The following is a 27673-nucleotide window of genomic DNA, read 5'->3' as shown; positions in this document are numbered from 1 at the left end:
TCAGCGGGAAGCCTGTTTCTCCCTCTACCACTCCCCCTGCTTGTGTTCCCTCTCTCACTGTGTCTCTCGGTCAAATAAATAAACAAAACCTTAAAAAAAAAAAAAAAAAAGTAAGAGTGTTCACAAAGTGAAAGGGGAAGAGTGAAAACCAGCCAAGGATGCATTCTAAACCGGCTGACGCCTTCATCAACGGGGACTCACACCCACCAGGATCCCCTGCAGAACCATGGAATGTGTGCTGGGCATCGTCCTAACTAGAGAGGGGAGGCTGGGGCCGATGGCCAAGGAGTCCTGTCTCCTTGGAGGCTTCGACTATCCCACCCTTCGTCCTTCAGGTCCTGCCTAGCACAGCTAGCTGAGTGACCTTCTTCAGCTTCAGAGGAGGCCCTGAGGTAGCTAAGGGCTGCCTCCTTTTTGGCACAATGCTCCACAGGTCACAAGATCTGCTACACTGAGCATGTGTGTGCTTTCTCCAAGCAACTAGATTGCAAGCTCCTTGAGTGCAAAGATCCTAGAAGGGGAATGAAAATGATGCAAATGGTTTCAGTCGTAAATGAATACAGTCTTGGCTAAAAAAAACCTTGAGATCGTTTGCTTTTTGTTGTTTTTGCTTGATGGCATTTTACCAATGCGTTTCCCCTATGCTCTCATCAAAATATAAAACCCTCTGGCCCTTTATATGGCAAAGACATTATCAGATCAAGAAACAGTAGAAGAAAAGCAACCGTTTCCTTTTGTTCTGTAAGGCAACAGCTATGTTTGTAATAATACAGAAAGAGAAGTGGGGAAATCTTACTTTGGTCTATCAGATCTTGTTAACTCTCACTTTGCCCATCCTTCAATAAGCTGGGTCAGCCCAGAGGGCCAGATGACCTTGGACAAGTCACTTCACCTCGCTAAGCCTCAACTTCCCCACCTGTAAGGCAGAGACTGTAACTGTGCTGACATCACAGGATAGCGTTGGCATTACACATGCCAGTGTTTGAAAAGATGCTTGGTAAACTGTGAAAAGGTAATTCAAATATCGGGCGTGATGGTAGCAGGCCTGGCTAAGGGTAACCTCTCCCTGTAACAAGCCCTCGTGTACTCGGCCAGGGGGGAGCACTCTCCCACTCTCCTGCTCTGAAAGAGCCAACTCAGGTTTTATACCATCTAAGGCTAGGTGTCCCATACTGCCTGCTATTATTAGCTACATAGGCACCATGTGTCTTTCTTGGTCCTGTGCTGTCCCCTGGTATACTTTGCACTTTGACAGTCCATTGAAAGGGTTTTCAACTTTCCCCTGGCTCCTGAGCTTGCAACATGCCTCCCCACCTTGACTTTCTCCCTCTGACTCACACCCTAGTCCAGAGTCAGCTTCGATCCACTCTTCCATGAAACACTTCTCAGTCTTCCGCATCCATGCATTTCATAAGGTTTGTAGTCATTGTTTCGTTTTTCTGGTGTGGAGTACCTACTAAGTGCCAGGGCCGTGTAAGGTATAAGGAGCCCAGTGGCAAACCTATCAGACTTGGACTGTCTCTTCGTGGATCCAGAGACCTTACTCATGATAATGGTCTGGAACTTAGACAGTTTGCCTTGTGAGTTTTTTTCTTTATGGTTATTTCATGCACGTAACTTGTACAGACTCAGCATGAAGCTAGATGGGAGTAAAGCTTTTTTGGGTACCTTCTCACTCAAGCAAAACAGTGTGTGTGTAGCATATCTGTCAAAATACTTGGCTGTAAGGCAAAGAAAGACACGGGGAACGTCCCCCAAACTATGGTACATGTTCAACACAATGATCAATTACAAAAATTTTAAAAGCACAAACATACCTTGATACAGATATGACTACCAGACCGGAAAAAAAAAAAAAAGAAGTTTGGTTCAAAGTTCCTAGACAAACATAAGTTAATGCAATTTCCTGTAGAGATGTTCCCTTTTGAAAAATATTCTGGTACAATAAGCTTCCAGAAGCTGAGACAGATGTGGGTTTCCAGTTTGAGGGGTGAGAAGAGTGTGATTCTTGTATTAATGAAAATCAGATGCCACCTTGTGGCCAGAAATAAAAACTCAAGAATTCAGTTGGGCAAAAGAATTGATTGCTCTGGGAATCAAATATAAAGTTGCCTTCCCCAAGTAATCTGCTCCATCGCCATAGGGATAGTGTTTTCTCACATTAAACTTCTTTGCTGTAATCTATGAGGTTCTACATCCACAATTCTTAATTCATACACACCTGACAATTACAATCCTCCTCAAGCCCCCCCCCCCCCCGTTCTAATCTATTGGGCTGGCTGTCACTTCACCCAAAATCCAGCGTTGATCAACCCTCGATAAACTCCCAGGGAAATTTTGGTATCTGAAGAGTAAAAATAACATAGAAGTTATTTGCAAGGACATTAGGTGAAAGAGTTTCCCTTTGTGAGAAAATAAAATTTCAATTACAAGGGAATGAATGCTTTACTAAAAGTTGTCTACAAAGGAAGTAATTTTTAAGACATTTTATCATTTGTAACACTTATATTTTGCATTATTTTATAAATCCAATATTTTTTGTGGTACTATTTTAAATTGTTTTTCTTTTATAAAATTGATAATTTGTGATATTTTTTAGCCATATATTAAGTGGCCAATTTTGACAGCATTGCGAAGTTCAGAATTCCCCTCAAACCAAGAGTTATTCAATAGAAAAAAAAATCAAGATAAACATAATCATGTCTCATTGCTGATATTGCCATTTGGATGATTTTTTTTTAAGTTTAGAAATGCATCAATTATAAGACAGAGACTATCAGAGTAGATTAAAAAAACAAGCCCCAGTGATATTTTGTCTACAAGAAACCCACTTTAACATATAAAGACACACATAGATTAAAAGTAAATGGATTGAGGGGCACCTGGGTGGCTCAGTTGTTTAAGTATCTGCCTTCAGCTTAGGTCATGTTCCCAGGGTTCTGAGATCAAACCCTGCATTGAGCTTGCTTCTCCCTCTCCCTCTGTCTTGCTTCTCCCTCTCCCCCTGCTTGTGCATGCATGCATTCTCTCTCTGTGTGTGTGTCAAATAAACAAATAAAATCTTTTTAAAAAAGTAAATGGATGGAGAAAATATTCTGTGCAAAGTTAATCAAAAGACTAAAGAAGTAGCTATATTAATCTCAGACAGGATTTCAGAACAAAGAAAGTTTTTAGGCATAAAGAGAGGCATTACATAATGATTAAGGGATCAGTTTTCAAGAAGAGAAAAGAATCTCTAATGTACATGTACCTAACAACAGGACATCAAAATACATAAGGCAGAAACTGATACACTGCAAGGACAGATAGATAAATCCCCTATTATAGTTGAAGACTTCAATGCCCCTAGATCCAGCGGGGGGCGCCTGGGTGACTCATTTGGTTAAGCCTCTGCCTTTGCCTTGGGTCATGATCTCAGGGTCCTGGGATTGAGTCCCTCAGGGGGCTCTCTGCTTGGCAGGGATCCTGCTTCCTCCTCTCTCTCTCTCTCTCTGCCTACTTGTGATCTCTCTCTGTCAAATAAATAACTAAATAGAATCTTTTAAAAAAGAAAGAAAGAAATAGATCCAGTAAGGAGAAAATCGGTAAGGACATAGTTGAACTCAACAGCACCATCAATCAACTGGATATAATGGACATCTATAGACTATTTCATCCAACAACAATAGAATACACATTCTTCTCAAGTTCACATAGAACATTTACCCAATGTAGAACAAATTCTGGGCCATAAAGTACACTTTCACAGAATTGTAAGAATAGAAATCATACAATGTCTGCTTTTAGACGACAGTGGAGTTACACTAGAAATCAATGACAGAAAGATAGCTGGGAAAGACTTGGAGGTTAGACACACACTTCTAAATAACATATGGGCCAAAGAAGAAATCCAAGAGAAATTTTTAAATATTTTGAACTATATGAAAATTAAAACTAAAATAATTTACCAAAATTTGTGAGATGGAGTTAAAAGAGATCCCTAATGGGATCCATCAAAAGAAGTGTTTAGAGGGAAATTTATAGCACTGAATGCATCTATTAGAAATGAAGAAAAATCTGAAATCAATCATTAAAGTTTCTACATTAGGAAAGTAGAAAAGTAAAAGGAAATTAAATCCAAAGTAAACAAAAGAAAATAAATAATAAACATTAGAGCAGAATTCGACAGAATTGAGAACAAATTGAGAGATAAAAATCAAACTAAAAGGCTAGTGTTTTTTTTGAAATTGTTAAGTCTCCAACCAGGCTAAGAAAAAACAGAGAGAATATAAATTACTAATATTACAAATGAAAGATGGGACATCACTACAGATCCCATGGATATTAAAAGAACAACAAAGCATTACTATGAGAAACTAATGTCCATAGATTTGATAACCTAGATAAAATAGGCCACTTCCTTGAAAAACACAATCTGCCAAAACTCACACAAGAAGAAATAGACAATTCAAATAGGTCTATATCTATCAAAGAAATTAAATCAATAATTAATAACCTTCCAAAGCAGAAGACATCAGATCCAGATGGGTTTACTGGTGAATTCTATCAAATATTTGGGGAGAAATTATACCTGTTCTCTATAATCTCTCCTAGAAGATAGGAGCTGAGGGAATTCTCCCTAATTCATTCTGTAAGGCCAGTGTTACCCTAATACTAAAACCAGACAACGATATCACAAGAAAAGGAAAACTACAGACTAATGTCTCTCATGAACATAGATACAAAATCTTCAACAAAAGATTAGCAAATAAAATTCAACAATTTATAAAAGAATTATAAACCATGACAAGTTGGGATTTATCCCATGTATGCAAAGCTGGTCAACATTTGAAAATCAATTAACATAATGCATCACATCATCAGGCTAAAGAAGAAAAATCACGATTACATCCATAGATGCAGAAAAACCACTTGACAAAATCCAGTACCTATTCATAATAAAAACTTTCAGTAAACAAAGAATAGAGGGGAATTTCCTCCACTTGATAAAGAGTATCTACAAAAAACCTATGACTAACATCATAATTAATGGTGAGAAATTTGAAGCTTTCCCAGTGAGGTAAGGATCAAGGCAAAGGTATCCCCTACCACCACTCTTTTTCAACATTGTGTTGGTAGTTCTAGCTAATGCAATAAAACAAGAAAAATAAATAAAAACTATTTAAAACTACTTAAAAACTACACTGCTGGGGAAGGAAGGAATAAAACTGTCTCCCTTCACAGATAACATGATTGTCTTTGCAAAAAATTTGAAAGATTTTTTTTTTAAATTCCTGGAACTAATAAGTGATAGCAAGTTTGCAGGATATATGGATAGCATACAAAAGCCAATCGCCTTCTTATATTACCAACAATGAACAAGTGGAATTTGAAATTCAAAATACAGTATCATTTACACTAACAATTCCAAAAATGAAATACTTGGGTCTAAATCTAATAAAATATGTACAAGATCTATATGAGGAAAACTGCAAAACTCTGATGATAGATATCAGAGAAGAACTGAATAAATGGAAGGATATTCTATGTGCGTGGATAGGGTGATTCAATGCTGTCAAGATGCCAGCTCTTAAACTTGATCTATAGATTCAACACAATTTCAATCAAAATCCCGAGAGGTTATTTTGTGATATCAACAAACTTATTCTGAAGTTTATATGGAGAGGCAAAACCCCAGAATAGCCAATTCAATATTGAAGGAGAGGAAAGAACAAAGTCAAGTAACTGACACAACTTGACCTCAAGATTTACTATAAAGCTATAGTAAACAGGACGGTGTAGTATTGATGAAAGAATAGACAAATAGATCAATGGAATGGAGTAGAGAGCCCAGAAATAGACCCACGTAAATACAGTCAACTGATCTTCGACAAAGAGCAAAGAAACACAATGAAGAAAAAATAGTCTTTTCACTATTGTGGACATAAACTGAACCATGAATAAGATCACTGGAAATGCTAGAGAATCAGGCAAGAACCAAAGGAAACTGTTAACACTTGGGTCTTACCAGCTTCTAGACCAATGTTTATTTCAGTCTTGGGCCCAAGGCAGGTGAAATTTGGACATTGCCTTGAATCTTCTAGTACTTGTTTATTTGTTTTTTTTGTTTTGTTTTGTTTTGTTTTGTTTTACCTAGGACTCTAGTTATTGAAAGTACTTACCCATTAACCTCATGAAGCGCAGTGCTCCAGAAAAAGGGTGCTATAGGTTTTTCATTGAAGTTTGTGCATTGTCTTACTCCAGACCTTACACAGATACAATTAGGGAAAGGGAGAAAGCTACTGAAATATTTCACTCACGTGGTTGCACTATGCTCAAAATATGAGTCTTGGAATATGTATTTGTCATCTGTCAAGCCTAAGGCATCCACCAAGAGGATGTTCTCATCATTCAGCAGAAAGCCAGAATCTACTTCCACAAGTCCACAACCCGACGAGAGCAAATGTTCCCATTACTACTCTTCATTTCTTCCTTTTAAGCTCCCTCTTCCTTAAAGGCGGCCACCACAAGGGCCAGCGTGACACTAATGTGGAACCCAGACATGCACCATGCCTCCTCCTGTCGCTCTGGGCTTCATGAAGCTTCCTTTGGGTTCTGCTTTTTAGTCAGAGCTGTCGTCCATGAGTCCTTCACAGCCACAGAAATTCACGAGGACTCCAAAGCAAGGACAAGCTCCAATGGCCATGGGTCAAAGACAAAAACATTGCCAGTATCATCTGGAGCTGTATGTTTTTTTCCCACAGAGGAGTTTCGGGTAACAGTGACCATGGGTTGAGCTGTCCCTCTTAAGATGGCACATTGTCCTCCCACCGGAGCTCCAGTGGTTCTCCCCAGGTGCCCCAGCTACAGTAGAAAATGAAAGATCATGGCTACCGTGGGTAAATAACATAAGCAAAGAGCTTCCTAATGAGTCCGTATCAACAGAAAACTGGAATTCTAAAGTGTCCTCTCGTAGCCACACATTCACTAAAGAAAGCTTGCATGTTCCCCCAAATAATATTATTTTCAGGAGGCAAGGCTAGAGAAGTAAGTTTGGAAGTATTCTCAAATTGTATAAATGTAAAGGAGATTCTAAATTTTAAATATGGTATTCAGCAGAAGACCCCTCATGGAATTTCTTCCCTTCCCACTAAACTACTGGGATAGCCAGGATATTCTACAAATCCTTTACTTCTGGATAGATCTCCAGTTCGTTTCCAGCTTTTGACTTTCACGAACAATCCTGGAACAATCCATTTCCCAGTACTTTTCTAATTATCACCTTAGGAGGCTATGGGAATATTACCTCCAACATACTAATAATGGTGCTGGGAGGGAAAGCAGCTAAATGTGGCAAAGGGGGGATTTAGAAGGGACCTAGAAAAGACAAAAATCAGGGGTGGGGTGGGAAACAAGCCAGGGACAAAGAGGACAAGAGCAAGGAGAAAAATCTGGGAATTTAAAAAATAGCTTATTTGTTTTTCCACTATGCATAAGCAGGTCAAACAGATGATGCCTCCTCCTTCAGAAAAGCCTCAGCTCTTGGCAACTTTCATGGTTTTCCGACCACTCCAGTGTCTCCCAGTTCCTATTTCTTTCATTATTAAATATGAGCAGTCCACAAGGTTCCTGTTGTCTCCTGGGGCTCTCATCTGCGAGCACAGCTTGTGCCATCACACCCCTTCAGTTAATGGTCAAATCCTGAGCCCTAGTTCCAGCTTTGCTCCAGCACCAACTTTGATCTCTCCCCCTCGGGTATCCCACAGGCATTCCAAACTCAACGGGACTTCAGAAGTTTGCAAAATACAATTAACAAGAATTATTGCTCTTATGCAGAACAAGGGAACTGTTAGGTGGGTGGATGGGGGACTGCGAAGAAAGAGTGAATGAACAGCAGTTTCTGTTCTCATGGGGCACAGATCCTGGACAGATGGCATTAAAATGAAAACTGAGGTAGGCTCCAGTGGCTCTAGACCAGGGACTGATGAGGAGAGAGAGAGACCACATGTGATATGAGAGTCGGGAAGAACTTTGCAATGGAATAGTATATGCCACCTTCAGGGCACCTTACAGATGGGACTTTGGGGGCACCTGGGTGGCTCAGTCAGTTAAGCAACTGCCTTCGGTTTAGGCCATGATCCCGGGGTCCTGGCATGGAGCCCCATGTCGGGCTCTCTGCTTGGTGGGGAGCCTGCTTCTCCCTCCCTCTCTCTGCCCCTCCCCCTGCTTGTGCATGTGTTTTCTCTCTCTCTCTTTCTCTCTCTCTCAAATAAATAAATAAATAAATAAATGCAATCTTTAAAAAAAAAAAAAAGATGGGATTTTTGATGGGCAGAGAGGGGAGGTGGGGCGGAAGCAGGAGAGGGAGGAGGTCATTCCAGTGGGAACAAAGATCTGGATAGCCGAACTAATGGAAAGAGCCCAGATGTCCATTGACAGATGACTGGATCGAGAAAATGTGGTGTATATATACAATGGAATATTTCTCGGTCATCAAAAACATGAAATCTTACCATTTTCAATGATGTGGATGGAACTAGAGGGCATTATGCTAAATGAAATAAGTCAACCAGAGAAAGATTTCACTCATATGTGAAATTTAAGAAACAAGACAGAGGATCATAGGGGAAGGGAAGGAAAAATAAAACAAGACAAAATCAGAGAGGGAGACAAACATAAGAGACCCTTAACTGTAAGGAACAAACTGAGGGTTGTGGAGGGGAGAGGGTAAGGGTCTGGGGTAACTGGGTGATAGGCATTAAGGAGGACACCTGACATAAAGAGAACTGAGGGTTATATCAATTGATGAATTACTGAACTCTGTCACTGAAAGTAATAATACATTGTATGTTAATTAATTTAATTTAAATAAAATAAAATAAATTTTTTAAAGAACTGGAAAGAAGACAGCACTGCTAACCTATTTCTCTTTATTCCTTCACACAGGAAGCTAAATTGGGCACTGGCCTATGAGGAGAGGCTATTAAATTAAATGGGCAATGAAGGGGCCTTGAAGGTTTTGAGCAAGGGAGTAGCAAGGTAAGCCTCTGACAGCAGGGGGCAGGAGTCTCTTGGGACTAGGGGACAAGTGTTACTAAGATCTGGGGGGATCTCCAGCAGGCACCTGGACATTTGGATCTGGAGCTCAGGAGAGAAGTCGGGATGCTCTATCCCACATCTGGGAACCATCTTTCCAGAGAGGCCAACTGAAGCTGTGAAGGCCGACCAGCACAAGAAGTAGGTGTAGAGACGGGAAGTCCAAAGGCAGCCATCCCTAGGGGAGCCAGAAAGAAACTGAAGCTGGTTGGGGGCAGTCAGGGATGGTAGTCGAGGTAGGCAACCTGGAGGAGGGCAGGAAAATGGAAGCCAAAAAGGGGAGCCAAGGAGGCAGCTCTTCGCCAAAAGCTCAAAGTTCTGGTGGTGTGCATGCCCAAGGAGAATCCGGGATAGAAGAGATGGGTGGATGTAGAGACAAGGTTCTTTCTCTGCCACCAGCTGTTGTTCCTTCCAGCCAGGTCTCCCCCTTGACACCGCCCCTGCTCTCACCTTGTCCTACACTCATGAACCCCACAATCCCTGTGGGTGCCACTTTTACACTTTCATCTGCTGCACGCCTTCTGTTCTGTCACCCTTCCAGCCCCCTCATTATCCCACTTCTGGGCAGTTTCACCGGGACACCAAAGCAACCATCTCCTGACTCCTTGGTATTCCTTCTCCACTCCATCTGGTCCACTCTGGCCAGATGACGCTTCCTAAAGCCGAGCTCCCAGTGTCCTCTGCTCCAAGACCCTTGATGGCTCGCTACTACCTACTGACTAAAGTAAAGGTCACACGCCTCCTGGTGGCAATCAAACTCTGATTTGCTGCTTACCACTAGGGCACCTCCTACAATGCTCAGAAGGCTGCAAACCGAGCTCTTCTCTCCGGTTGCACTCCTTACTCTTAGGCGCACCCCTGTGTTCTGCCTTAGACCAAAGACAATGCTTTTATTCCCCGGTGAGCTGTACTAGTCCAGTTGCAGTCCCTCCCCGTGGTGGGGTTTCTTCTTGCACAGCTCTGGGCTTGTTACATTCTTCTCTGAGATGTTTGTTCCTTAAGGCCACCCTTGTGGGGAGGATTGGAGTCTTGGGGAATTCAGACTAAAAGAAGAGCTGGGCCCCACAGGAAAGGGAGCCCCTGCCCTTCGTAGCTCTCCTAAGGCTGGCATCTCAGGAGCGTGGTATGCCGGAGAGGGTCGTCAGTGATGAAGATGGCCCCTGCCCCAGGAGGAACTGGGAGGGCCAGCACTCACTTGAAGAGGCACAGGTTGAAGCTTCTTTCAAGCCCTTCTCTCAGCGCATGTGTTCCAAACACCTGCTGCGTACCAAACACAGGGCTGTGTGTCCACAGGGGTGGACTGAAAAGCTGGTAAGTCAGAGCCCTGGCTTGCAGCCCTTGTCTGTTTCTGTGCTGTGAAGATTCCGACCACTGATTTCTAGCTAGCCATGGGACAGTCCCAAACACAGAGCCGGGAAGAAATGCACCCAGTCTGCTTCAGGGAGCGGGGCGCAGGCCGGACGGAGATGGGAATAAGGGGGCCACGTCAGTCATGGTCACAGAGTTTGGTCTGATGGCATTATAACAGTCACCGTTTTACTTCCATGTCCTTTTTTTTTTTTTTTTTTTTTTAAGATTTATTTGACAGAGAGAGACCCACTGAGAGAGAGAACACAAGCAGAAGGAGTGGGAGAGGGAGAAGCAGGCTCCCTGCTGTGTGGGACTCGATCCCAAGACCCCAAGGAACATGACCTGAGCCAAAGGCAGACGCTTAACGACTGAGCCACCCAGCCACCCCTCCAAGTCCTCTCTTGTATTCCCCTAGTGGGTTAAGGCCAGACAGGGCAGGAACCGCAGCTTATACCTGGCTCTCTTTCCCCTCCCCAACCCCCACACCAGGCATAGTGCTCTGCTCATGGGATGCCCTCCAGCCTCAGGGGCAGGGAAATGACGATCGTCTGCCAAATGGCTATATAGGCACTGCAGTCAGGCCCTCCCGTACCTGCCCCCTCCCCCCACCCCCCCCAGCAGTGGGAGCAGCCACAAGCCAGTCAGCTTTGCAAAGCACGGGGTTGGCCTTTGGTAAAATGACGTAGCTGTGAGTTTACCTCAAGCCTTCCGTGTTCTCTCATCCCTCTACCCACTTCCCGCACCCTTGCTGGTGGCTAGTTCTCAGACCGGGCCTCAAGTCTGACTCTCCACCCTCGCTGAAGCTTTCTGTGGCGATGCTGCCAGCAGGTTCAACGACCTCCAAGCTGTCTGAAGCGTCAAGACTTGTCCCTGGTTTTTCAAAGGGGTCTGAGACCTTCTTCCCTCCACCCCTCTCCTACCTCCAGAAAAGGCTTAGTTATCTGGGAACTGTGTGAGGATTCTGGTCACTCTTGGGCCTTCCACGAAGGACCCTGATTGAACCTCTGCATAGAGGATATATGTGTGTGTGTGTGTGTGTGTGTGTGTGTGTGTGTGTGTAACAGGCATGTGCCAGGTACCAGGGCTGCTCACACCATACACTCACAGCCTGTCACGCTCACACTCTTACACTAAGAGGAGAAACTGCCACCTTCCTTCTCTGGAGAGCAAAGCCAGAGGTGGCCCTCGGCCCTCACCTGGGGCATGATAACGTGACCGTCCTGGTTGCCCGACATGATGATCTGCTCCCATCTCTAAGAGAGCTGACCTGGCACTTTCTACCACAGCCCTGGACCTGGTTCTTCATGAGCAAGGCTGGATGAGGCACCAGCACCCCCAAATCAGGCTCCTTCTCTCCATCCACTCTTCTCCTTTTTTCAATATTCCCGCCACAGAGCCCACAATGCTTCAAAGATCAAGGCTTTATTTTCTCTAGCTCCAGTGTCATGACTAGAGCAGCATATCTGAAATACCCCGCACATAAACACACAGTTGTTCCTGTTCCAAAGAGCCGGCAACAACTGGAGGCAACTACCATGCGATTTGCTCCAGGCACCTAGGAAACACACGCTCACCCTGAAAGACACTGCGCGTCTTACAGGCAGGAAGCAGCGGCACATTTGCATTTAACAGACAAAATCATCTTTAAATATAAAGTTAAATAAGACCTTATGGGTGTAACAATGTGTTAGAGATGCTGCTTTAGGGGGACTTTGGAGGACGGCGCTTGGAATAAGATCATAAAAATATTAAAAAAAAAAAAACAGAAATAGAACACACACACGGAAGGACCGTGGGCCAGTCAATAGCTAGATTCAACCCAAAGTTAAGAAAAAAGTTGTGGATTGAAGCTGTATCACATCTGAGAAAAATCCATTTTTTATGCTAAAATGAAACTCTGACCTACAAGGGACTCCATCTCCCATCTTGGTCTGGGCATAAGAGTTCCTGCCTGTGTGCACACGCTCTACACTCGAGAGACATGCCTGACTGCAGAGGTCACCCCAAATATACAGAAGACCAAGCACGTGCCATGATTATGTCAAGCTGGTCATCACTGGGGGTGGTAAGAACGTTTGCTTATTCAGTTACTTCTCAATGTCAAAGTCCCCATTGACAAATGGACTATAGCCTGCACAGAGCAGCACAGATCAAGGGGGAAAATCAATTCCCAAAACATTGAGACCACTTACATTAGTTTAGTGCTTCACCACTTCCAAAACCCTGTTGGATACACAGCTCATCCAGCCTCATAAAGGTCCAGTGGGGAAGGCAGGACAGGGAGTGTCACCCCATTTCCCAACCAATCCTATCCACACAGTGAGGAAAGCCACAGGCAGACCTTCCAGCTCAGTCCACAGAGTCTTACACCACCTTCCTGCCTCTCCTTCTTGCGTCCCTTACCCAGAGTTTTCCCAGAGAAGTTAAGTTTGTTTTCTGAATACCATCGAAAACAAAATCCTGTAAGAAAGAATACTTTGTAGCAGCAGAGTGGCACTTTTTTTTTTTTTTAAGATTTTATTTATTCATTTGACAGACAGAGATCACAAGTAGGCAGAGAGAGTGAGTGGAGGAAGCAGGCTCCCCACTGAGCAGAGAGCCCAATGCGGGGCTCGATCCCAGGACCCTGGGATCATGACCTGAGCTGAAAGCAGAGGCTTTAACCCACTGAGCCACACAGGCGCCCCAGAGTGGCACATTTTAAGAGGACGAGAAAGGGTGGCTGGGTAACTATTCCAGAATTCTCTCTAGTTTTCTTCCTTTTGCAGAATCTAACAGTAATGGACAGAATATTTGAGTAGGGGATGTAAGGACTTCCCAGACCACCACGGTTTCCACCGGCATTTTGCACTCCCACGTGGGACAGAAGCTTGCTGCACCTGGTTTCCAACTGGCAGCGGGCAGGGAGTAGTTAACTCCAAAGGAAGCCAGCAGCGCAGCCCTCCCAGCCCAGGAGCAAGGTCCTGCTTGTGGAGCACACGTGGGAGCTGCTTGATTGGGCATCCTTGTGTCTCTGACCTCAAAATGACTCCTGAAGGCAGCATGCAGGGTCTCAAGATGAAAACTGTCCCACTGCCACCTGGAGTTCTTGGCTCCTCCAAAGGACCGTGGGTCTGAGCCTCAGTCAGGGGCGCTACATTGACCATGGGGCAGGTCAGGGGCAAAGGGCAAAAGCTAAAGGTCAAGGCCAGGCCCACGAGATTGAATATACATGTTCTTCCTGCTCCTTTTTAAAGAGCTCCAGAAGGAAACCGTGAAGCCATTTAGGATTCCCTTGGAGATGCCTGGCGGTCAATCAAAGGACATGGCCAGGGAAAACAAGCTTTTCTTAGTGATCGTCTGGCTCAGATGCACCTTTTCAGAAAACAAGGCAGTTAGGCCTCGAGTTATCAGCTGATGCAGACAAGTGAGGCTGAAGATAGCTCTGGAGAGGCGCCCTGACTTGGACACGTGGGTCTGGGTCTCACCTCAGCAGCTGGGCTTGGTCAGAGGGCCTGGCCTCTGTCCCTGCCGAGGTGAGAGGCTTCGTGCCCTGTGAACTAATGGTGGGCAGAGGGATGGACACATGTCAGAGGCATACTTGCTGTTTTAAAAAAAATCCCTGAAACCGCACAGGGAAACAGATTTAGTCCACACACACACATACACACACACACACACACACACACACACACAACAGCTGGGGTGCCAGAGTTAAAGGCCGAAGCAGAAATAAGTCCTAGGGAGGCCTTATCCCAACTGCCTGCCCAACAAGTCATAAAACCTTGGCATTTCAAGAGCTATGTGCTGGCCCAGGGAGGCAGACATCACACCACTCACAGCGCGGAAGTGTCAGCAGGAGTGAGGCTAGTCCTCCCAGTCCTGCTGGGGGCCACTGTCCTCCAATGTGACCGATCCTGCCACCATTAGGTGGGACAGCATCTGTGCCTACGGCAAGAGAAAATGCCCTAGGGCCGGATTTTTGGCCCTGGAATTTTCAGGAAAGACAGGAGGAAAAGGCACATGCAGGTGATTAATTGAATAAAAGGAGAAAAAAAAGTAGCTGAGAGTAATATATCATTATTCTGATTTTGTTTGCAACTTACCTCCCCACCCCCCACAAAAAGAGAAATTCAAAATATAAACTTTATTATTTTACATTCAAGTGAAACTTCCATCTGGGGGCTCCACACAATTTTAGGCCACATTCAGCAATTTATCACTTTGGTGCCTTTTCACTTAACCCAACGGAAGAAATCAGCCCTCCTTTTTTTTTTTTTTTTAAAAACAGCTTGATATTCCCAGCTGTACCACTTATTTATATGCACGCGCGTGCACACGCGCGCGCGCACACACACACACACACACACACACACCCCCCAAAAACTTCTACATAGAAAAATAAAGGATAAACATTATCCATCTAGTTTGTACTGTTTGTGTACTAGAACTTTTATATACAGAATTCTCTTTTTTTCTTTAATGTTTTCAGTCGCTGCATATTTTTCTCCCCTCCTGTGTGAGCTGCGATCTTAGGGCAGGCAACGGCTACAGGGAGGCGGAAAAGCTACATTCCTGTCAGGGGAGGGAGAGCAAAAGCCACCCCTTGTTCCCCATCCGAAGTCTTTCCCCACCTACCACCTCGGACGCCCCTGCAGACGGCCTTCTGGTAAGCGGCTGTCCCATCGCCTCCCCCTCACTCCCCCTGCTCTCTCAGGCGTCAGGGAGCAGAGGGCCCACCCTGCCAACACCCAAAATGACCTTGGTGTGAGGACAAGGGAATGGAAGCAGGCAGGCAAAGCCTTTGACAAATAAGAGATTCTGGAATCACTGCCCACGCCTGTTCCTTTAGTACGGAGTTCGACTCTCCAGCTTGTGCTTGGTGAGAAAGTACTTGAAGAACTCGTAGACGGACCAGGAAATGGCAGTGGAGGGCATCTGGTAGATGATGCGGGCCTGCATGCCTTTGAAGTAGCCGGGAAGGCCATTGAGCTGGTACACCATCCTGAAGGCATTGGCCATGCCCGACAGCCGGCCGCTGATGTTGGCCAGGTTGAGAGCCATGTTCTCCTGAGTGTTGAGGAGGGTCTTACAGACGTCCAGGGGTGTGGTGGCGGCGGCGGCCAGGGCCCCGGCCAGCCCGCCCGAGATGATGTGGGACTGTGGGTTGTAGCCCCGGTGGGGGTTGACCTGCTCCTGCAGGAACTCGTAGGTGATAAAGTGGATGGACTGGAAAGGAATGTTCATGGTCAGCTGCGTGGTGTAGCTCCGGTAGAAGGCCCCCAAGCCCTCGGTCCTCCAAACTGTCCAGACGCAGCGGAGGGCGGACCGGTGCGGCGAGTCGTACATCTGTAGGCGCTGCTTCACCACTGCGGTCAGGGCCGCCGGCAGGCAGGTGGGTAGGTAGTAGGTTGGGTTTGGCGCCACCCCGGGGTCGGAGTAAAACAGGGCGGCCAAGCCATAAAGAGAAACAAGCAAGTTTAGACACACTAGCAACACAGGTCCCAGAGAACAAGCAGGCGCGTGGCCCCAGCCCGAGGAACCTGAGCCCGCTCCAAGCTCTCCCGTTTACAGAGGTGACCCCAGGATCTGTGCTCGGCTTCTCCTGCCTGCAGCCCACATAAGGTGGGGGGGGGGGGAATCCCCAAACCAGGCAGACTAGATTCGAGGATCTGATCTCCCAGATCCAGGAGGCTTTCAGCATCACACCTGCAGCCAAACTCAATCCCGCCCTCCCGCCCCTCCCTCCCCTCCCCTGGTCTCTTTGCCCTCCCAGCTGCGCGTGGGTCCCGCATTTTGTTCCCTGTATGTGGATGGTACACAGGGCTGTTAGCTTCTGTATGTCACAGCACTCTTAGAAGATATACGGGAATTATGTGAGCCTAAATTCAGGGACAAACTCCAATGAAGACCCTGGCTTAAAAAGCAGAACTGCGGGTTCAAAGGCTATGAGGCAATGGGAGGGCCTCAGGCTTGAGTCCTCGTAGCCCCCACGCACTGCCAAGTGAACACATGCAGTGTGCTTGCCTTTAGAGAAATGAAGTCTTTAAATCAATATGTCAAAGAGAAGAGAGGGAGCTGAACTTCACTTGTTTCTCTCTGAAAAAGAGCAAAACTCTTGCCGGCTTGACATGGGGTAATTAACTGGTCACCGACCAGGTTCCTGAATGCACTCACTGCCTTCCACACAAGCACAAAGCCCACCTCTCCCAGTCTGGCCCATCAGACCCCTGCAGGTCAGAGCAGATCCCCTGTCTGCTAGGGAATGGGAGGCAGCTGAGCACAAGTAAGAAATGTTCGCAGCAAAAGACAAAACCAGACAAACTTGTAACCCCAGAGTTGAAATGCTGACATTTTACCTCCGATTTTCCCTTCTGGCAAGGGACCATTTTTCAGATGGGGAGAAATGTTGAGAGGGTCCTACATGTCACACCGAGAATAACCCAGCTGGGCGGACACCCGGGACCAGGCCCCCGAGCTCCTTGCTTTGCAGACCTGGGTTGGTTAAGGACTCACATCTGCATGGCTGACAACTGTTTTCCAGTGCTTCCCAAATTCCAAATAATAATAAAAAAAGATAATGTGGGAGGAGCTGGCTAAGCCAAGATGGCCCAAGGTTAAAGCACGAGTAGAGTGAGGCACACATGGGCATTCCTAACCCTCCTCTCTCTGTATCTGCGTATGTTCGAGATGGTCCGTGCTAATTTCAGATTTTTAAAAAAGCCAATTGAACCCAAGCCCTAGTGAATGGCTTTTGATAGCTTCCCCCTAAATTTGTCTAGGATTGACAAAAGATGACAAGGGCCTGTGCATATGTGTGTGTGTACGTGCCTGTGCACACACGTACACGTACACACAGGTTTTACAGGAGTGCCAAGGACTAGCTAAGGGAGCTTGTTAAGACAGACTCCCTGTCTCTACCCCCAGAGACTCCAATTTAGCAGGTCTGGGGTGGGACTTGAATTAGCATTCCTAACATGGTCCCAGGAGACGCTGACGCTGCTGCTGGCCCAGAGATCACAGCCCCAGTCTCTGTCCTAGAGAACAGGAGCACCGTAAGCTCCAATGCTCAGCCCCTTTTCGAGGCCTTCGCTAACATGGTAAAGAATTCTGCTTATTCTGACCGGGGGCCGGAAGTCCCCTTCCCCGACCTTCTGCCTCCCCCCACCACCATTTTTCCTGCCCATTCGCACATCCCCTCCTGCCATTCCCTGGGGACCATGAAGCATTACCTTCTGCTGGATTCATTACCGCATCGTGGAGCAGAGTGGCCATACTTCCAGCTATCCCTGCAAAACAAACTCCAGAAAATTACCCTCTGCGACCGGGTGTTCTGAGGAAGTTCCTGGAACTTAAAATCAGACAGAGCCCTGCACAGAGATTTCTGAGAAGCCAAATCTATGCCCAGCTGCTCCCAGGTGAGCATGGACTCTTCCAAACGTAAGGTGATGATTGAGTTGTTGGGGGTAAAACGGCACCACTGGCCACATTTTCATCCTGCGGATGTGAAGTCAATGCTGGGAAAGGTTAGACCTGCCGATGGCCGAGGATACCCAGAGACTACACTTCGTGGCTTTTCCCAGTGGAAAACTGTCCAGATTTCCATCCTCTCCTGTCCTTTACCTTTGTCTACAAACCAACTTACTCTGCTCTGGAGCTGGGGCAAACAAAGGGGAGGATATTATATATATATAGCTAAGGGGAGAAAAAGAAAAGAAATTTAAAAAGAAATATCCTTAATAAAATCCAGGCATTTTCAAGAACACAGGCAGGAGAAGCAGTCAGGAAGCTCTGCATAGGGCAGATTTCCGGGGTTGGTTTGCAAATCAATGACCTGTCTCAGAGATGGCAGACCCCATCCTGAGGCTCTCATCTGGCCTGGCCTCAAGAACCAGGAACTTCTAAAGGCTAATTCAGACCTGGAATTTTGTTTTAGGGTTTGGTTTCCCTCCCTGGGCAGGTGACACTGCCCAGCAAGTAAGATTAGCACCAGAAGCTGGGAGGAATGAGCAACCCAGGATAACGCTTCAGAAATGCGGATAAAGCCCCCTCCCTCCCCTTCTGCACACAATCACGATTACCACCAGAAAGGTCAAACAAAATGCAACCAGAGCATAAAAATCGTGGCGAAGCAGGAACAGCACTGGGCAGAACTGTGTTCCATCCAACCGCCTCCAAGGGCGTCAGTGACCAAGGGACTAAACCATTACACACGGCCGTTTAAGCAAGAGGCAAACCCCAAGGCCATGGACTCGGGGGAGAGCATAGCATCAGAGTGTGATCCTTAGGGAATATCTTGAAAAATGCAACCAGGGGCCCTTTTTTTTTTTTTTTTTAAAGCGGAAGAAATGTCTGCAAACCAGCCAGGGTTTGCTGATGGAAGGGATGCTTTTGGGTTCTTAGTAGCACAAAAGGAAGGGGCGGGGGTGGGGGGGAAGCTGCCGCCGGTCACTCTATGTCTTCGGTGTTGAAAAATGAGTTTTGTTAAAGTAAGGACACCTTATTCCATGTGACACAAAAACCATCAAAAGCAAAACCCACAGGAGAAGGCAAAGAAAGAGCCACCGCTGAGCCCGCTGAGCCAGACGTAGGAGCCGTTCACCTGCCCGCCGCCCGCCCGCCGCCCAACCCAAGCCCCCTCCCCGCCACTTCCCCTCAAAACAACAAAGGAAAACTACTCCAGCCCTTGCTCGCAGACAGATGCAATCGAGACAAACAGAAGAGAATGGGGGTGAAATCCCCATTTTCCCAGAGGCTTAAGGTGGGAAAGATGGCCTGTGCTGCAGCAAATCCTTTGTCAGCCATAAAACTTCTTGACCTTTTAAAGCTTAGTTAGATCTTGACGTTGCAGAGACCTGTTGAACCAGTTTTTAAATAGTCTCAGAGAAGCTGTCCAGATAATTTTTTTTTTTTGAATCCAGCATTGTAAAGTTTTGTTTCTATTCAGGGTTTTGTTTTTTTTCCTAGATCTGATCATTAATTGCTTTTCAATGTCTTAAAAAAAAAAAAAATGAAAAAACCCACGCAACAATGTAAACTGAAACACCTCTGTCACCGACTTCCCCCAGGCTTTAGAAAGCGAAGGAGGGGAAGAGAAAAAGCGCATGTGTGTGTGCACGTGTGTGTGCGCGTGCGCGTGTGTTTGGGTGTGTGTGCACACACGACTCGAGAGTTCTTTATTCGTAAGCAAGCGCAGCGGAGATGAGGCGTCAGGCTGCTGGGTCACAGGGAGGAGAACCCTGGGGAAGGGTCTGTTGAAGGAGAGAGCTCTCTAACTCCAGACAAACGCTTTCAAAATACCGTTGGCTAGGTGGCTGTTTCCTTGGTGGTGGAAAACGGCATTTAAAGTCCTTTTCATGTTTTCATAGCAGGCAAAATACAAGGCGTGGGCGGGCCCTGCGCCCAGCATCATCACGTTGAGGCCTCGCAGGGGCCTCCAGAAGCCTTCAGTCCGAATGATTTTCTTGAGGGCTCCGTAGACACTCGTGTACTGCGCTTTGGGATCTGGATTCAAACTCTGCATTCGTGTCTGGGGGAAGGCAAGGAAATAAAAAAGGTGGAAGTTAACAAGGATGGTAAAGAGGATAAACACACAACCCAGGGAGACAATGAGAGCCAACTGTCTATTTTCATTTTCACGGGATTCCTCGGTGAGGAAAACACTGATTCCCTCCTTCCTAGAGTACTCTCCCTGCCGCCCACCGCCCTTCCCCCACCCCCCACCAAGTAAGCACCTTTGTTCGCAAGGATTCCATTATGGCCGGCAGGAGGGAAGAAGGTTGGGGGCAGGATATGAAACAGGAAGATGGACCCTATCACCGTCAAGCTGTGTGACCCCTGAGGAATCCCTTAACCTCTCTGGACCATGGGACCACCACCCTCCCCCCATTAAAAAAAACAGGATGGTCACAAACGTCGCATGAAACACGGTATGTGAAACCCTTCATGAACTCAGAGGCCCAGTCAGTGGGGAGGGTTCTTATCCTGTGGTTGCCCCTCTGGTCCTAAAGTCTATGTCCTCACTCATCGAAGACCTCCATGCCTGTTCAGCCGCCACCAGGAATCTCCCAGGGGTCCTCCAGACCTCAGCCCACAGCTCCTCTAAATGCATTTTACATTTTGTCTTTAGAAATTAGCACTTACAACTAAACAGTCCTGTTCTTAATCTCCTCCTGTGTGTACCCTTGTCTCCTTGAGGCAGAAGCCCGGCTTTCCCCATCTCTGTTACCGTATCTGATGACCAAGGCTCTTAAGTGGGTATACAGTTAATCTGTGTGTCAACGGAGCAAGACCATGGTCCCCACAATGGCTCCAACTACAGCCAAGCACTAGTCTAAATGTTGCTATGGAGGTATTTTCATAGAGGAGATTAACACTTAAATCATTAAATTAGACTGAGTGAAACAGATTAACTCTTTCTGTCTCTCTCTGTCTCCTGGTTTGGTGTCGCTGGAGAACCCTGATTGGTCCAGGAGATAATATCTACCCCGTGAAAGACCCACCCAAGCCCAGTCCTGCAACATCATGCCTACCTCCACTCCCCTCAACACACAGTCTAGAGGAGAGGGTCTCCGACCGTGAGCAGGGATATCCTTTTACCACCAAAACAGAATCATACTCAAAGCTAATATGTAAAATGGAAGAAGAATTTCTCTAATTGAGAAGGGGGCGGGGCTAGGCTCTCTTCACTTCCTGTCCCCCCAGCAACCCAGCAACTCTGGGGCTCCGAGGAACAGGAACTGCGTGAAAACCAATGATCTAAATTAACACTCATATGTGGAATTTCAGAAACAAAGGAAAAAAAAAAAAAAAAAGGAAAAAAGAGACAAACAAAAGGACAGCCTCTTAACTATAGAGAGCGAACTGGTGTTTGCCAGAGGGGAGGGGGTGGGGGATGGGGGAACTCGGTGACAGGGATTAAGAGCCCACTTATTGTGATGGGCACTGGGTGATGTATGGAAGTGCTGAATCACTATATTGTACTCTCCAAACGAATAGAACACTCCATGATAACTATACTTGAGTTCTAAAAAATAAATTTTTAAAATTAATGGTCATTTTCAGAAGTCACCGGCTAGTAAAAACCACAGAGAAAATGGGCACATCATTGGCAACTTGTCATTTTGCCAAGAAAGGGCATAAAAACTGTTCTTTAAATTAAATTTAGCTTTATTAAAGAACTCATCACTTGCGGCGCCTGGGTGGCTCAGATGGTTAAGTGTCTGACTCTTGGTTTCGGCTCAGGGTCCTAAGATAGAGCCCCACATGGGTCCTGTGCTTGGAGTGGAGCCCGCTGCTCCCTCTCCCTCTGCCCCTCCCCCCGCCCCTCTCTCTCTCTCTCTCAAAAAAAAAAAACAAAACACAACAAAACAACTCAGCACTTTACCCCTTGTTTTTCTGGTGAAAATGCCCCCTGCCCAGCCCTTGGCAGCTGCTTCATACCTGGGCCCACTTGTGGGGAGTACAGCGTGGGAATGGATGGGGTCAGTGTATCCCTGTGCCTTTCTGTTGAACTGTTTTCTACTCTAACATGATTCCAAAAGTATTTGAGATGGTTTCATAATGGGGGACACATTATAAGCAAACCAGAGCAAGGGAAGGAGAAGGTGGGAATCTGTCAACCTAGAGGGGCCTGACTTTGCTCTGTGGGTGCTCCTGGCAGGGGCGAACCAAGAATGGGAGCACAAAGTGTCCACAAGCACAGCCTCAGGACAGCTGAGACTACCCAGGGCACTAAATCCTCAAAGACACTTGAAATCGCTCACATTTTACAGCAAAGAAAGCTCCATAGTCCCCCTACCCCCCAGCCTCACAGGGCTTTTCCCCTTAATTGCCCCTGACGAAAAGCAGGAGCACCAGGCAGGAGGGGGCAGAGGGACCAGGGATGGAATCCAGATCCCATCACTTCCACTGTGCCCCTGGGCTAGACAGTGACCCCCCCCTCCCCACTTCATCGTCTCCTATGACAGAATGGTTGAGAAAATTAAATCTCTGTGACCATCGTCACACGTTACATGTTAATGACAATAAAGGATGTGGTTCTAGTTATCTAGCCCTGCAGAGGTCTAAGCATCTTGGGGGTCTGGGGGCAGCAGGGACTGTCTTATTTATAATGTATCTACCACGCTTATTACACCGTCTAACTCACACCAGGGGGTCAATAAATGTCTGTCCAACGAATGGATGGACAAACAAATGTGCGCGACTTTGGGTACCAACAGGGGTGAGGGGGTACTAGAGCTCTTATTTCACTCCTCCCTAAAATAGGAGTAGCTTTCCTGGAGTTACCCGTTCCTCCCACCACCCATTCCCTATTGATTAAAAAAAAGTCCCCATTTTGTTGCATTGCTCAAGCCCAGCAGTGATCCGCTGAGCTACACACAGGGCTGAGGCAGCCTGTCCCTGGGGTTGGCTTCTGCCAGTCCTGTGCCCAGGGGACAGGCCCCCCGGGATGGACACAGAAGCTAGCTGGCTGCCTTCTCCACCCCCACGGCCCCTGTTTCTGGCCTCTGGCAGCAAGACCGGCCTGTGGCGAAGGCCTCCCTTGGGTCCCGGGCGGGGAAACAAAGGAGCCCCTTACAAGCAGTGTGAGAAGACACTTGGGACGCGGAATGAGGAGCTGAGAGGCTGGTTTCTGACCTGACCCCGGCACCTACAGGGCCAATAGCCTTGGACACGGCATCTCATCTCTCTGGTCCTCAGTGTCCTCACTAGGAAAACGAAGGAGAGGGCTGGAACAGTGGCTGATTACCAGAATCACGGGGAAATGCTTAAAAATGTCCCTCCGGGCACCACTCCAACACATGTTGATTCTAAATTTTTTTTAATTCCCCAGATGATTCTGATCATCACTCCCTTTGGAGAACCCCTAAAAACAGGGGGCCCTCTAGCCCTAGCACTTTCTTTTCTTTCCTTTTTTTTTTTTTTTAAGATTTTATTTGACAGAAATCACAAGTAAGCAGAGAGGCAGGCAGAGAGAGCGTAGGAAGCAGGCTCCCCGCTGAGCAGAGAGCCTGATGTGGGGCTCGATCCCAGGACCCTGGGATCCTGACCTGAGCCGAAGGCAGAGGCTTTAACCCACTGAGGCGACCTGCCCTAGCACTTTCAAGTAACATTCTGCATCCACACTTGGCAGGAGGGGGTGGGCACCTGGGTTAAGTGACAGTGGGTGGTTGGGGAGGCAGTGAATACAGAAGGGGGGCAGAGACAGGAAGCTTTAGAGCCAGCCATTCTGACCCTGTTGGTCTGAATTCCAGCGCTAGGACCTAGAGCAGGTTCCTCAATGTTGGGTTGTGGAATAATTACCCCAGCAAGCTCCCAGAGAGCTGGCAGCATTCGGGATTGAGGTCACCGTGAGAAAGGCCTGACTCGAACTGGGAGGCAATGATGGCCTACCTACCCACCCTTTCCTTGACAAAGCTGTTCACACTGGCCAGCCCTCAGACTTACAAGGGAAAGCTGGGATTGATTCTCACCTCTTTCTTTTTATTTTTAAATTTTTTTTTATTTTTAAAGTTTTTTTTTATTTATTTGACAGGGAGAGACACAGTGACAGAGGGAACACAAGCAGAGGGAGTGGGAGAGGGGTAAGCATGCCTCCCGAGGATCAGGGAGACCAAAGTGGGGCTCTATCCCAGGACCCTAAGATCATGATCTTAACGACTGAGCCACCCAGGAGCCCCTCACCGCTTTCTTTTTAAATTAGGGGTGAGACAGCTGGAATAAATTTTACTGAACAAAAATGCGCCACCCCGGGGCACCTGGGTGGCTCAGTGGGTTAAGCCTCTGCCTTCGGCTCAGGTCATGATCTCAGGGTCCTGGGATCGAGCCCCGCATTGGGCTCTCTGCTCAGTGGGGAGCCTGCTTCCCTTCCTCTCTCTCTGCCTGCCTCTCTGCCTACTTGTGATCTCTGTCTCTCTAATAAATAAATAAATAAAATCTTTAAAAAAAAATGCGCCACCCCCTGTGGCCAAGAAAAGGACAACTGGGTATCTCTCTGTCCCGGGGTCTACTCAAGGGAGGCTACATTTAATGACACAGGCTTGGGACATAGGCCAGCGGCCCCTGAGCACAGAGGAGGACTCAGTCAAGGCCCCTTTGGGCCCACCGTGGCCAAGTTCGGGGCCAGATCCTCTCTGGTAAGACCTTCATTTCCCAACCTGCCCACAGGGAGCTCCCACCCTCGATCGGGCACCAGGATGCAGAAGGGAGAGTCACTGGGGAAGTAAGTAACAAGGAACGTGGGAGATAAGGGGAGAAGGACAGACTGTCCATGTGCTTCAAAGGAGCTCGGAGGGAAGAGAGGAGAGGCCAATCTGTGAGCATGGTCGTGGGACAGGATGAGAGAAGATGAGGGGGTCACACAGTGGCCACAGCGGAGAGACACCCCCCCCCCTCCAGTTTAACCTCTTTTTTCTTTTCCAGTGACTACTTGTAAAAGGTGCAACTCAGGGCCAGGCATTTCTTAGTGACCTGTGGACCAGAGAAGAAGCTGGGGTTGAGTGGAAACCACCCAAGGGGCCTGTCCCTGGCTGGATGAATGAATAAACAAAAAGGGATCCATACAGACTATGGAATATTCTTTGGCCTGAGAAAGGAATGACACTATGGCACAGGCTACAGCTCGGGGGAACCTGGAGGCCATGACGCAGAGTGAAATAAGCTAGGCTCTCTCTCTCTCTCTCTCTCTCTCACACACACACACACACACACAGTTTGATTCCGCGTAACATGAGGTACTGGAGTCACCCAAAAACCCATAGAAACAGAAAGCAGAATGGTGGTTGCCAGGGGCTGGGGGAGGGGAATGGGGCTGCTCTCCCTGCACAGGGAGTTTCGCTTTTGCAAGATGAACAGTGCTATACATGTGCTTGGGACCACAGAGCCTAAACACGGTTAGGATGTCGAGTTCGACGTTCGTATATTTTACCACGATGTTTTTTTGAAAAAAGCCCTGGTGTGAGGGTAGACAGAAGGAAAAAGACACAGAGAAAGGGCAGAGATTAAAAAGCACAACCAAAACAAACCAAGAAGACGGAGATGAAGAATTTCACAAACCACCTTTCCTGTCCTGGGTTTCAGTTCCTGCTCAGGCCTAGAAAAGGCCTGCCCACCTTTTCTTTATAATAAATTCCCATTCTTCGCCTTTTAATGCTCCACTCTTGGAAATCTGGCATGTCCATTAGCATATTAAAGCCTCTGGGAAGTCCTTCAGAAGAGCAGGCGAGAATTCTGGTTAACAAGGCACTTGTTACCTGTTTGTTTGGGGCAACAGAAACCCGGTCTCACGGATCCACCTCGCAGGACACACTTTGAGAAAGCAGGAAGCCCAGAGAGCCGCTCCGGGCGTCAGGAGGACCCCGGCCCCCCAACCCGGGGCAGCCCAGGCCCGGGGCAGCCCAGGCCCGGAGCAGCAGGCAGGAGGAGCCTGGAAGACAAGTCCGAGAAGCAGCAAGGCCAAGGACCAGCATGAGGGTTACCCAAGCACTCTGGCATGGAAATTGAGAGACCTGGGTCTCGGGCCTGGTTCCGCCACTCACTGTGTGACTGAGCAAATCTCCTCCAGCTCCAGAAGGGCAGTTCTACAGGAGGGCTCCAGGCCCGTGATACAAACGCTTTATTTGCACTAAACGGGCTCCCTAAGCTCTCAGCGAGGCTGGAAGGGAGTGAGGGGTAAGCCCCTTGGTGCAAACGTCCCCCTAAGAAGACAAATCAGGATGAGCCCGCCTCGTTGTGTGGTTCCCCTCTCGAGGGGAGGAGGGTGGCCCGAGAGTGGAAAATGCCTGCACTGCCTCCGGTGAGCTAGTAGGATCGAATGACAGGAGTGGCAGGGGCCCTGCGCGGAGGGCACACGGAGCTCGGAGCTGGCGCCTCTCTTTTCAGACAGAAAACTGGGGCGCCCCGCAAGAAAAGCAAAGGGAGCCAGTGGAGCCTGGCGGGGAGATCTCTGACCTCCCTGCATGTCCTGCCCAGCCTGAGGACCTGCAGCATCACGGGGCCGCCGGCCTCCCACCCGACCCAGATCCCCCGTCCTCCTTTCTCAGTATTTCTCATAACCAAAGAACAAGTGGCTGGCTCCGCCGACAGAGTATGTGACTCCTGATCTCAGGGTCGTGAGTTCAAGCCCCACGTTGGGCACCGATCTTACTTTAAAAATAAACAAGTAAAGAAAAAACCAAATTCTTCCCGTGTCAAAAATACATGCACTTGGGACGCCTGGGTGGCTCAGTTGGTTAAGCAGCTGCCTTCAGCTCAGGTCATGATCCCAGCGTCCTGGGATCGAGTCCCACATCGGGCTCCTTGCTTAGCAGGGAGCCTGCTTCTCCCTCTGCCTCTGCCTGCCATTCTGTCTGCCTGTGCTCGCTCTCTCCCCCTCTCTCTCTGATAAATAAATAAAATCTTAAAAAAAAAAAATACATGTACTTTACAGACAGGAGAAGATAAAGTGAAATGTACCGATTCGTCCACTCGAAAGCATTTTGCCAAGCTCGCCTTTGAGGAAGGTGCAATACGGGGACAGGGCAACAATGAGTGTGTGCAGGGCTCCCAGGTCATGGTGCGGACAAACATCCCAGCACAACAGGTGGGCACAATGCCCACCCACTGAGCGGACCCCAAAAGGCTACCCAGAAGTCTCTCCCAGAGCAAGGAAATTCAGTTCAGGCACCCGCAGAGTGCTGGGAAAATACTGTATCCTATCGGTGTCTGCTGCCCAGTGTCCGCTGTAGAATTAGCAATCAAATCCGTATGTTTAATTCTATTCCATCTGCCAATTGTTCCCAAGAGACGCTGACGGTCAGTAAATGGAACCACAGCCTAAACCAGACTGCAGGTCCCAACCCCAGCCCCCTCCCTATTTTCTAAGGCCATGGCCAGCCACCCACCGGCACACAGCCTCACCCTTCAGCCCCATGGCCCGAAGCTCTTCTGCTTACATTCACAGCCCATCCACGGCCCTATGTGTCCCCAGTGCTGGGGTCTGCTGGTGACACTCCAGCTCTCACCTGCCACCACGCAGCACAGACAGCGTCAGGCCAAGGAGCCTGTTCCCACGCAGGGCTTGCTGGCAGAGACACGGGCGCACAGACCCCTGTAGGCAGCCAGGGAAGAGAGGCATTTTGGCACAGGGCTTTGTGAGGAAAGAACTGTCTTCCGGAATGAAGCTGCAGACCTCACGAGGGGTTTAGAAAGTACTATCCTCGCCTTCCACAATCCTTAGGAGGCACACAGCACAGCAGAGAAGAAACCCAAACCACATCAAGGAGAACCA

General features: G+C 47.6%; 1 protein-coding gene across 5 annotated transcripts in view; it reads right to left on the bottom strand.

The window, feature by feature from the left end:
* Window positions 1-14536: 14536 nt before the first annotated feature.
* SLC25A37 (solute carrier family 25 member 37) overlaps window positions 14537-27673 on the bottom strand; it is a 36565-nt gene continuing 23428 nt past the window's right edge. The window contains exons 1-4 of one of the 5 annotated variants that reach the window (XM_032332180.1): window positions 25659-25890; window positions 19705-19933; window positions 17637-17693; window positions 14537-15773 (exon numbers count right to left, since the gene is read on the bottom strand). In XM_032332180.1, the coding sequence (XP_032188071.1) occupies window positions 15253-15773; window positions 17637-17693; window positions 19705-19927 (801 nt within the window). In that variant the 5' untranslated portion in view covers window positions 19928-19933; window positions 25659-25890 and the 3' untranslated portion in view covers window positions 14537-15252. Of the gene's footprint in view, window positions 15774-17636; window positions 17694-19082; window positions 19679-19704; window positions 19934-25658; window positions 25891-27673 lie in introns of those variants that run through there. The other 4 variants (XM_032332179.1, XM_032332181.1, XM_032332182.1 and 1 more) reach the window with 4 other exon arrangements.

This window comes from Mustela erminea, chromosome 2, assembly GCF_009829155.1.
Source record: "Mustela erminea isolate mMusErm1 chromosome 2, mMusErm1.Pri, whole genome shotgun sequence".
NCBI classification, from domain to species: domain Eukaryota; kingdom Metazoa; phylum Chordata; class Mammalia; order Carnivora; family Mustelidae; genus Mustela; species Mustela erminea.
This window is presented reverse-complemented; position numbering and strand designations above follow the sequence as displayed.